General features: G+C 48.4%; 1 protein-coding gene across 1 annotated transcript in view; it reads right to left on the bottom strand.

The window, feature by feature from the left end:
* LOC139409596 (protein Jade-3-like) overlaps window positions 1-11,806 on the bottom strand; it is a 31,234-nt gene extending 19,428 nt beyond the window's left edge. Inside the window, exons 1-5 of the mRNA XM_071155001.1 lie at window positions 11,630-11,806; window positions 8,866-8,924; window positions 7,833-7,892; window positions 3,851-3,933; window positions 3,139-3,296 (exon numbers count right to left, since the gene is read on the bottom strand). Coding sequence (XP_071011102.1) covers window positions 3,139-3,296; window positions 3,851-3,933; window positions 7,833-7,881 — 290 coding nt within the window. The 5' untranslated portion in view covers window positions 7,882-7,892; window positions 8,866-8,924; window positions 11,630-11,806. The remainder of the gene's footprint in view (window positions 1-3,138; window positions 3,297-3,850; window positions 3,934-7,832; window positions 7,893-8,865; window positions 8,925-11,629) is intronic.
* Between the last annotated feature and the right edge of the window lie 530 nt (window positions 11,807-12,336).

Genomic DNA, 12,336 nt, shown 5'->3' with positions numbered 1-12,336 from the left:
ACCCTGGCCTGTCCTGAACAGGATGACACGGCGTCGTACCCTGGCCTGTCCTGAACAGGATGACACGGCGTCGTACCCTGGCCTGTCCTGAACAGGATGACACAGCGTCGTACCCTGGCATGTCCTGACACAGCGTCGTACCCTGGCCTGTCCTAAACAGGATGACACGGCGTCATACCCTGGGCTGTCCTGACACGGCGTCGTACCCTGGCCTGTCCTGACACGGCGTCGTACCCTGGCCTGTCCTGAACAGGATGACACGGCGTCGTACCCTAGCCTGTCCTGACACGGCGTCGTACCCTGGCCTGTCCTGACACAGCGTCGTACCCTGGCCTGTCCTGACACAGCGTCGTACCCTGGCCTGTCCTGAACAGGATGACACGGTGTCGTACCCTGGCCTGTCCTGAACAGGATGACACGGCGTCGTACCGTGGCCTGTCCTGAATAGGATGACACGGCGTCGTACCCTGGCCTGGCCTGAACAGGATGACACGGCGTCGTACCCTGGCCTGGCCTGAACAGGATGACACGGTGTCGTACCCTGGCCTGACACGGTGTCGTACCCTGGCCTGTCCTGACACAGCGTCGTACCCTGGCCTGTCCTGAACAGGATGACACGGCGTCGTACCCTGGCCTGGCCTGAACAGGATGACACGGTGTCGTACCCTGGCCTGTCCTGAACAGGATGACACGGCGTCGTACCCTGGCCTGTCCTGAACAGGATGACACGGCGTCGTACCCTGGCCTGTCCTGAACAGGATGACACGGAGTCGTACCCTGGGCTGTCCTGACACGGCGTCGTACCCTGGCTTGTCCTGACACGGCGTCGTACCCTGGCCTGTCCTGAACAGGATGACACGGCGTCATACCCTGGGCTGTCCTGAACACGATGACACGGTGTCGTACCCTGGCCTGTCCTGACACAGCGTCGTACCCTGGCCTGTCCTGAACAGGATGACACGGCGTCGTACCCTGGCCTGTCCTGAACAGGATGACACGGCGTCGTACCCTGGCCTGTCCTGAACAGGATGACACGGCGTCGTACCCTGGCCTGTCCTGAACAGGATGACACGGCGTCGTACCCTGGCCTGTCCTGAACAGGATGACACGACGTCGTACCCTGGGCTGTCCTGACACGGCGTCGTACCCTGGCCTGTCCTGACACGGCGTCGTACCCTGGCCTGTCCTGACACGGCGTCGTACCCTGGCCTGTCCTGACACGGCGTCGTACCCTGGCCTGTCCTGACACGGCGTCGTACCCTGGCCTGTCCTGACACGGCGTCGTACCCTGGCCTGTCCTGACACGGCGTCGTACCCTGGCCTGTCCTGACACGGCGTCGTACCCTGGCCTGTCCTGACACGGTGTCGTACCCTGGCCTGTCCTGAACAGGATGACACGGAGTCGTACCCTGGGCTGTCCTGACACGGCGTCGTACCCTGGCCTGTCCTGACACGGCGTCGTACCCTGGCCTGTCCTGACACGGCGTCGTACCCTGGCCTGTCCTGAACAGGATGACATGGCGTCGTACCCTGGCCTGTCCTGAACAGGATGACACGGCGTCGTACCCTGGGCTGTCCTGACATGGCGTCGTACCCTGGCCTGTCCTGAACAGGATGACACGGTGTCGTACCCTGGCCTGTCCTGAACAGGATGACACGGTGTCGTACCCTGGCCTGTCCTGAACAGGATGACACGGCGTCGTACCCTGGCCTGTCCTGAACAGGATGACACGGCGTCGTACCCTGGCCTGTCCTGAATAGGATGACACGGCGTCGTACCCTGGCCTGTCCTGAACAGGATGACACGGTGTCGTACCCTGGCCTGTCCTGACACGGTGTCGTACCCTGGCCTGTCCTGAACAGGATGACACGGTGTCGTACCCTGGCCTGTCCTGAACAGGATGACACGGTGTCGTACCCTGGCCTGTCCTGAACAGGATGACACGGCGTCGTACCCTGGCCTGTCCTGAACAGGATGACACGGCGTCGTACCCTGGCCTGTCCTGAACAGGATGACACGGCGTCGTACCCTGGCCTGTCCTGAACAGGATGACACGGCGTCGTACCCTGGCCTGTCCTGAACAGGATGACACGGTGTCGTACCCTGGCCTGTTCTGACACGGCGTCGCACCCTGGCCTGTCCTGACACGGCGTCGTACCCTGGCCTGTCCTGACACGGCGTCGTACCCTGGCCTGTCCTGAACAGGATGACACGGCGTCGTACCCTGGGCTGTCCTGAACAGGATGACATGGTGTCGTACCCTGGCCTGTCCTGACACGGAGTCGTACCCTGGCCTGTCCTGACACGGCGTCGTACCCTGGCCTGTCCTGACACGGCGTCGTACCCTGGCCTGTCCTGACACGGCGTCGTACCCTGGCCTGTCCTGACACGGCGTCGTACCCTGGCCTGACCTGAACAGGATGACATGGTGTCGTACTCTGGCCTGTCCTGAACAGGGTGAGCCTGTGTGTGTATTGTGAAGAACATTTGGCGCTGACCACACATCGCATAGGAATGCACGCATGACTCCATTCCGCACCAAAATTACAACCTGCTTCTCTGAATTGCCTTGTGAATGCCTAAAACTGTAAGATAAATGATAAAATACTATCTCGTCATGTTGGCAATAGAACAAGCTTTCAAATTATGCCCACATGACCCAGATTGCGATCTATAAGTAGACAATTTGTGGATTGTGTAAACAACAGTAGTTGTGTGTTTGCGGGGCTGTGTTCCAAACCAAACAGGCAGGGATGCAGGGCTGTGTTCCAAACCAAACAGGCAGGGATGCAGGGCTGTGTTCCAAACCAAACAGGCAGGGATGCAGGGCTGTGTTCCAAACCAAACAGGCAGGGATGCAGGGCTGTGTTCCAAACCAAACAGGCAGGGATGCAGGGCTGTGTTCCAAACCACTACAAGTGTGCTTACTCTAGTTCCTCAACTGCACAGCAAAAAAAATACTTTATAGCTGAAGACAATTTATTTTTTCCATAAAAGTATATTGAAATTACTTAGGAGCTGTGCACAGTCTGGAGAGGTGTGGCTACTTGGAGACACCAGTCTGTCCTCTCACGTGGGAGGATTACCTGATAGAGGCGTGTGGGAGGGTTACCCGATAGAGGCGGTGGGAGGATTACCTGATAGAGGCGTGTGGGATGGTTTCAGGGAAGGCGGGCACCTGCACCCCCTTCTCCCACTCCTGTCTCCAGGTGTCCCCCAGCAGGTAATAGTCTTCAGGGGAGACATGGTGAGAGTCTGGCAGCTTCATGGCACTGATCAGGTCTTTCCTGAACACCTAGAGAGGAGGAGAGGGGGTATCAACAGGCTGACAGACATTCTACCCTAGGGAGGGAGAAGAGGGGGTATCAACAGGCTGACAGACATTCTACCCTAAGGAGGAAGGAGAGGGGTATCAACAGGCTGACAGAGTATTCTACCCTAGGGAGAGAGGAGAGGGGTATCAACAGACTGACAGACATTCTACCCTAGGGAGAGAGGAGAGGGGGTATCAACAGGCTGACAGAGGCATTCTACCCTAGGGAGGGAGGAGAGGGGGTATCAACAGGCTGACAGACATTCTACCCTAGGGAGGGAGGAGAGGGGGTATCAACAGGCTGACAGACATTCTACCCTAGGGAGGAAGGAGAGGGGTATCAACAGGCTGACAGACATTCTACCCTGCATGTAACGAATACTCAGGAAGCTGCAGCTTTCTGACCATGTGTCCAAAATGGCCCCCTATTACCTAAACAGTGCAGTACTATTGACCAGAGCCCTATGGAGTTGTCATCAGGGAACAACCTGAGAACCAGCCTATAGACAGGAAACAGTGTCCTTCTCTTACTGTACCTCTGCTGGTTTCTTGGGCATGGGAGCTGGGGTTCCAGGTTTGCTTCCATACTTGTTGGAGGAGCAGAATGAGGTGGAAGGACCTGAAGGAAAAGGGAGTTTGAGAGAGGAACAGGGCGTACATGCCAGGGTTGGGCTCAATTCTAATTGGAGGCAGTCAATTCTGTAAGTAAACTAAAATGACAATTCAATCGAAAAAAAATGTCCTTTATTTTCAATGGCTTTTCAATAAGCTGAAATGTAGTAGCTATTTATTTCAAACATTTTAAATCTTCCTGAATTGACTGGCTTCATATCAAATTGAGCCAACCCTGGTACATGTTTTAAATCTTCCTGAATTGACTGGCTTCGTTTCAAATTGAACCAACCCTGGTACATGTTTTAAATCTTCCTGAATTGACTGGCTTCGTTTCAAATTGAACCAACCCTGGTACATGTTTTAAATCTTCCTGAATTGACTGGCTTCGTTTCAAATTGAGCCAACCCTGGTACAGGTTTTAAATCTTCCTGAAATGACTGGCTTCATTTCAAATTGAGCCAACCCTGGTACAGGTTTTAAATCTTCCTGAATTGACTGGCTTCGTTTCAAATTGAGCCAACCCTGGTACATGTTTTAAATCTTCCTGAATTGACTGGCTTCGTTTCAAATTGAACCAACCCTGGTACATGTTTTAAATCTTCCTGAATTGACTGGCTTCGTTTCAAATTGAACCAACCCTGGTACATGTTTTAAATCTTCCTGAATTGACTGGCTTCGTTTCAAATTGAGCCAACCCTGGTACAGGTTTTAAATCTTCCTGAAATGACTGGCTTCATTTCAAATTGAGCCAACCCTGGTACAGGTTTTAAATCTTCCTGAATTGACTGGCTTCAAATTAAGCCAACCCTGGTACATGTTTTAAATCTTCCTGAATTGACTGGCTTCATTTCAAATTGAGCCAACCCTGGTACAGGTTTTAAATCTTCCTGAATTGACTGGCTTCATTTCAAATTGAGCCAACCCTGGTACATGTTTTAAATCTTCCTGAATTGACTGGCTTCATTTCAAATTGAGCCAACCCTGGTACAGGTTTTAAATCTTCCTGAAATGACTGGCTTCATTTCAAATTGAGCCAACCCTGGTACAGGTTTTAAATCTTCCTGAATTGACTGGCTTCATTTCAAATTGAGCCAACCCTGGTACATGTTTTAAATCTTCCTGAATTGACTGGCTTCATTTCAAATTGAGCCAACCCTGGTACAGGTTTTAAATCTTCCTGAATTGACTGGCTTCATTTCAAATTGAGCCAACCCTGGTACAGGTTTTAAATCTTCCTGAATTGACTGGCTTCGTTTCAAATTGAGCCAACCCTGGTACATGTTTTAAATCTTCCTGAATTGACTGGCTTCGTTTCAAATTGAGCCAACCCTGGTACATGTTTTAAATCTTCCTGAATTGACTGGCTTCATTTCAAATTGAGCCAACCCTGGTACATGTTTTAAATCTTCCTGAATTGACTGGCTTCATTTCAAATTGAGCCAACCCTGGTACAGGTTTTAAATCTTCCTGAATTGACTGGCTTCATTTCAAATTGAGCCAACCCTGGTACATGTTTTAAATCTTCCTGAATTGACTGGCTTCATTTCAAATTGAGCCAACCCTGGTACATGTTTTAAATCTTCCTGAATTGACTGGCTTCATTTCAAATTGAGCCAACCCTGGTACATGTTTTAAATCTTCCTGAATTGACTGGCTTCATTTCAAATTGAGCCAACCCTGGTACATGTTTTAAATCTTCCTGAATTGACTGGCTTCGTTTCAAATTGAGCCAACCCTGGTACATGTTTTAAATCTTCCTGAATTGACTGGCTTCGTTTCAAATTGAGCCAACCCTGGTACATGTTTTAAATCTTCCTGAATTGACTGGCTTCGTTTCAAATTGAGCCAACCCTGGTACAGGTTTTAAATCTTCCTGAATTGACTGGCTTCATTTCAAATTGAGCCAACCCTGGTACATGTTTTAAATCTTCCTGAATTGACTGGCTTCATTTCAAATTGAGCCAACCCTGGTACATGTTTTAAATCTTCCTGAATTGACTGGCTTCATTTCAAATTGAGCCAACCCTGGTACATGTTTTAAATCTTCCTGAATTGACTGGCTTCATTTCAAATTGAGCCAACCCTGGTACATGTTTTAAATCTTCCTGAATTGACTGGCTTCGTTTCAAATTGAGCCAACCCTGGTACATGTTTTAAATCTTCCTGAATTGACTGGCTTCATTTCAAATTGAGCCAACCCTGGTACATGTTTTAAATCTTCCTGAATTGACTGGCTTCGTTTCAAATTGAGCCAACCCTGGTACAGGTTTTAAATCTTCCTGAATTGACTGGCTTCATTTCAAATTGAGCCAACCCTGGTACGTTTGACCTGTTTTTCTTTGTCAAGATGAAAATGCAAAACATGCAACAAACACTTCGGAAAGTATTCAGACCCCTTGACTTTTTTTCCAGATTTTGTTACATTACAGCCATTTTCTAAAATTAATATGTAACCCCTCCCCCCTCAATCTACACACAATACCCCATAATGTCAAAACAAAAACAGGTTTTTAGAAATTGTTGCTAATTTATCAAATAAAATAAATGGAAATATCATATTTCCATAAGTATTCAGACCCTTTACTCAGCACTTTGTTGAAGCACCTTTAGCAGCGATAACAGCCTGGAGTCTTCTTGGGTATGAAGATAACTTGGCACATCTGTATTTGGGGAGTTTCTCCCATTCTTCTCTGCAGATCCTCTCAAGCTCTGTCAGGTTGGATGGGGAAAGTTGCTGCACAGCTATTTTCAGGTCTCTCCAGAGTTGTTCGATCGGGTTCAAGTTCGGGCTCTGGATGGGCCACTCAAGGACATTCAGATACTTGTCCCGAAGCCCCTCCTGCGTTGTCTTTGATGTGTGCTTAGGGTCGTTGTCCTGTTAGAAGGTGAACCTTCGTCCCCAGTCTCAGGTCTTAAGCGCTCTTGAGCAAGTTTTCATCAAGGATCTCTGTATAAGGGATCTTTGCTCCGTTCATCTTTCCCTTGATCCTGACTAGTCTCCCAGTCCCTGAAAAGCATCCCCACAGCATGCTGCTGCCACCACCATGCTTCACTGTAGGGGTTGTGCCAGGTTTCCTCCAGACATGACACTTGGCATTCTGGCCAAAGATTTCAATCTTGGTTTCATTACACCAGAGAATCTTGTTTCTCATGGTCTGAGAGTCTTTAGGTGCCTTTTGGTAAACTCCAAGCAGGCGGTCGTGCCTTTTACTGAGGAGTGGCTTCCAACTGGCCACTCTACCATAAAAGGCCTGATTGGTGGAGTGCTGCAGAGATGGGAGAACCTTCCAGAAGGACAACCATCTGCACAGAGGAACTCTGACAGCGCTCCAGAGTGACCATCGGGTTCTTGGTCACCTCCCTGACCACGGTCCTTCTCCCGATCGCTCAGTTTGGCCGGGCGGCCAGCTCTAGGAAGTATCTTGGTGGTTCCAAACTACTTCCATTTGGAGGCCACTGTGTTCTTGGGGACCTTCAATGCTGCAGAAATGTTTTGGTACCCTTGCCCAGATCTGTGCCTCGATCGACACAATCCTCTCTGAGCACTACGGACAATTCTTTCGACCTCATGGCTTGGTTCTTGCTCTGACATGCACTGTCAACTGTGGGACCTTATATAGACAGGTGTGTGCCTTTCCAAACCATGTTCAATCAATTGAATTTACCACAGGTGGAGTCCAATCAAAATGTCAAAAAAGCTTTTTTATTATAGGGTAGTGTGTGTAGATTGTATTAAATAACATTTGCTCAGCATTTTTGAATAAGGCTGTAACGTAACAAAATGTGGAAAAAGTCCAGGGGTCTTAATGCTTTCCGAAGGCTCTGTGTACTAGGTATAAAAAAAATATAAAAACAATCACATGTCGTTTTAGGTCATGAAGTTTATGCAGAAAGTGAACTCACTCTCATTGTCAGAACTGTCACTGCTGCTTGAAGACCTGAGCCGTTTCATCCTGACGTATCCTACAGGGGGAGAGGCATGAGAAGAGGCATGAGAAGAGGCACGGGAAGAGGCACGAGAAGAGGCACGGGAAGAGGCACGGGAAGAGGCACGGGAAGAGGCACGGGAAGAGGCACGGGAAGAGGCACGGGCAGAGGCACGGGAAGAGGCACGGGAAGAGGCACGAGAAGAGGCACGAGAAGCTGAGCAATGAGACGTAGAATAACTATATATGAGCCCAACGGGAGACTAAAGAACTTCCATCCTATCCAATAACATCGTTCATACCATCTTCTTTATATCTGGAAGTTGTAAGGGGTACACATCAAGATGCAGGGGTGATAAATTTGACCTCTTTTTCTGAAAGCCCAGAAAAACAAAGTGCTCTGTCAAAAGGCTGTAAACTATGTCAGAACGAGGTTTTTGTCAGAACCTAGAGAGAGATTTTCAATGCCCTCCGTTTGTGATGAACATGAATTAGTGGGTTTTAATTGGATGTTCAGTCAAATGCTCCTCTGTTCATTTTGTCAAAATAAACATGTTAATTTCAGAAAGAAGGTATCTTGTGTTTATTTAGATAGCTGCAGCACTCACCCTTAAATTACATCCTGTATACTTGAATCACTTTACCAATATGTTATTGAGCTCATTTCTGGGTGTGGAAATTATATTTTAGATGGGTTTTTTGTTTTATTTTAAAAAAAGGTCACCAGAACCAAGCTTTTCAAAACGTAAACATGTTTTTTTGTGGGGGGGTCCTCGGAAACACCCAAAAACAGGGGGACCCCCCCCAACGGCTAACACATTTTCCAGAGGACACACTGGGGCCAGTTATCTACAAAATTCTATATTTTGGGAGAGGGCAGAAAACAGTTTTCAACCAGCGATTGAGTTGTGTGAGTCTGCTGTAGAGCTCACCACTCCCCCTAACTGGGATGGGGACAGAGACAAGTACTTGATACTGACACATCAGCAAGCAGCACGGAGACAACTCACCATAAATGTCACGTCACAAAGTCTTCCTCTGGTGCACTCCAACCAACCTCCTCTCATCCCTGTAGACAGATTACAACAGCTCATGTCATTATGAGTCCATAGATGGAATAGCTGTTGGTAGGAGAACCCTATCAATAGCTGCGGGTAGGAGAACCCTATCAATAGCTGTGGGTAGGAGAACCCTGTCAATAGCTGTGGGTAGGAGAACCCTGTCAATAGCTGTGGGTAGGAGAACCCTGTCAATAGCTGTGGGTAGGAGAACCCTGTCAATAGCTGTGGGTAGGAGAACCCAGTCAATAGCTGTGGGTAGGATAACCCTGTCAATACCTGTGGGTAGGAGAACCCTGTCAATAGCTGTGGGTAAGGGGCTGGAACCACTAGACAATATGATCCATCTGGAACCACTAGACAATATGATCCTGCTGGTAGGGGGCTGGAACCACTAGACAATATGATCCTACTGGTAGGGGGCTGGACCCACTAGACAATATGATCCTGCTGGTAGGGGGCTGGAACCACTAGACAATATGATCCTACTGGTAGGGGGCTGGACCCACTAGACAATATGATCCTACTGGTAGGGGGCTGGACCCACTAGACAATATGATCCTGCTGGTAGGGGGCTGAAACCACTAGACAATATGATCCTGCTGGTAAGGGGCTGGAACCACTAGACAATATGATCCATCTGGAGCCACTAGAAAATATGATCCTGCTGGTAGGGGGCTGGACCCACTAGACAATATGATCCTGCTGGTAGGGGGCTGGACCCACTAGACAATATGATCCATCTGGTAGGGGGCTGGAACCACTAGACAATATGATCCTGCTGGTAGGGGGCTGGACCCACTAGACAATATGATCCTGCTGGTAGGGGGCTGGACCCACTAGACAATATGATCCTGCTGGTAGGGGGCTGGAACCACTAGACAATATGATCATGCTGGTAAGGGGTTGGAACCACTAGACAATATGATCCATCTGGAGCCACTAGAAAATATGATCCTGCTGGTAGGGGGCTGGAACCACTAGACAATATGATCCTGCTGGTAGGGGCTGGAACCACTAGAAAATATGATCCATCTGGAACCACTAGACAATATGATCCATCTGGAACCACTAGACAATATGATCCTGCTGGAACCACTAGACAATATGATCCTGCTGGTAGGAGGCTGGAACCACTAGACAATATGATCCATCTGGAACCACTAGACAATATGATCCATCTGGTAGGGGGCTGGAACCACTAGACAATATGATCCATCTGGAACCACTAGACAATATGATCCATCTGGAACCACTAGACAATATGATCCATCTGGAACCACTAGACAATATGATCCATCTGGAACCACTAGACAATATGATCCATCTGGAACCACTAGACAATATGATCCATCTGGAACCACTAGACAATATGATCCATCTGGAACAACTAGACAATATGATCCATCTGGAACCACTAGACAATATGATCCATCTGGTATTGTACATCAAGCACTATTGTACTGTAACACTATCTATTGCCAAAGACATTGCAGTTCATTGAAAAAGACATTGCAGTTCATTGCCAAAGACATTGCTCAAACTGTTAGTTGAGTGTTCATACTATAGTTATTTCATGAAACTGAATAACACAGGACTCACCATTGGTGAAAGTGCAACTTGCAGTCACTGACTAGTCTACTGTAACACCCTTGATACCCCACTGACTAACGAACCCCTGTAATATGGTCTACTGTAACACACCTAGTCCCCCTGACCATGTTACTAACCCTAGTCCCCCTGACCATGTTACTAACCCCTGTAATATGGTCTACTGTAACACCCCTAGTCCCCCTGACCATGTTACTAACCCCCGTAATATGGTCTACTGTAACACCCCTAGTCCCCCTGACCATGTTACTAACCCCCGTAATATGGTCTACTGTAACACCCCTAGTCCCCCTGACCATGTTACTAACACACACACATCCAGACTGGGACAAACCACACACATCCAGACTGGGACAAACCACACACACATCCAGACTGGGACAAACCACACACATCCAGACTGGGACAAACCACACACATCCAGACTGGGACAAACCACACACATCCAGACTGGGACAAACCACACACATCCAGACTGGGACAAACCACACATCCAGACTGGGACAAACCACACACATCCAGACTGGGACAAACCATACACATCCAGACTGGGACAAACCATACACATCCAGACTGGGACAAACCACACACATCCAGACTGGGACAAACCACACATCCAGACTGGGACAAACCACACATCCAGACTGGGACAAATCACACACATCCAGACTGGGACAAACCACACACATCCAGACTGGGACAAACCACACACATCCAGACTGGGACAAACCACACATCCAGACCGGGACAAAACACTGGCGGCCCTGGCGCCAAGCTCAGGCCTCGCTTCATGACGTGGACTACAGCACCGCGGTGGCTGAAATCAAACGGCGCCGCCACCAACACCACTCCGGCTACTTGCGATGCCTAAAATATCACTCCATTTTAGCTCCCAACGGCATTTCTCAATGTCTCAATTAATTCAGACGTTAATCCATTAGAGTATCGACGTGACCGCGTATCACATTAATAATTTGTGCCATACGAGGGTGAAATATCTACATGAGAGAGGAGGAAGTTATCTAGTTAGCAGGCCATAGAGCCTGGCTGAACCATATGGCAAGCAGGCTCGGCACACAACGACAAGATTGTTCAGCGACCTTACCTTGGGGCAGCGGTAAATTCTGCAGCTTATTGAGACTCGTGATTTCTATCACCCAATTCCTCACATATAAAACACCGCAGACTCTTAGTAAAACGGTATTTTTGGGGGGACAGTATTTCCCAGAGTTAGCAGCAAGCTCTCCGCATTACGGCATAACAGGGCTATTGTACCACCCTGTCCGCTGGGTCATAGACTCCGCCTGGCTTGGGGCTGTATGGTCAACACTGTACTTCGGTTTAAAATCTATTGAATTTATATTTACGGTCTCTGGTTAAAGCATTGGCCTGCGCTACTGTACTGAACTAAACTGGTGATATTCTGTCAATTATATTGAACTGTATATCTGAGTTATTTTTTTTGATAACATACAACACTTGGAATACACTGAGTATACAAAACATTAAGAAAATCAGGTCTTTACATAGACTGACCAGGTGAAAAATAAGATCCCTTATTGACATCACTTGTTAAATCCACTTCAATCAGTGTAGATGAAGGGGAGGAGACAGGTTAAAGAAGGATTGTTAAGCCTTGAGACATGGATTGTGTATGTGTGCCATTCAGAAGGTGAATGGGTAAGACAAAATATTTAAGTGCCTTTGGACAGGGTACAGTAGTAGGTGCCAGGCACCCCATTTTGAGTGTTTCAAGAATTGCAATGCTGCTGGGTTTTTCACACTCAACCGTTTTCCCCGTGTGTATCAAGA

This window comes from Oncorhynchus clarkii, chromosome 5, assembly GCF_045791955.1.
Source record: "Oncorhynchus clarkii lewisi isolate Uvic-CL-2024 chromosome 5, UVic_Ocla_1.0, whole genome shotgun sequence".
NCBI lineage: Eukaryota > Metazoa > Chordata > Actinopteri > Salmoniformes > Salmonidae > Oncorhynchus > Oncorhynchus clarkii.
The sequence above is the reverse complement of the archived record's forward strand: the minus strand, read 5'-3'. Positions and strand labels throughout refer to the sequence as shown.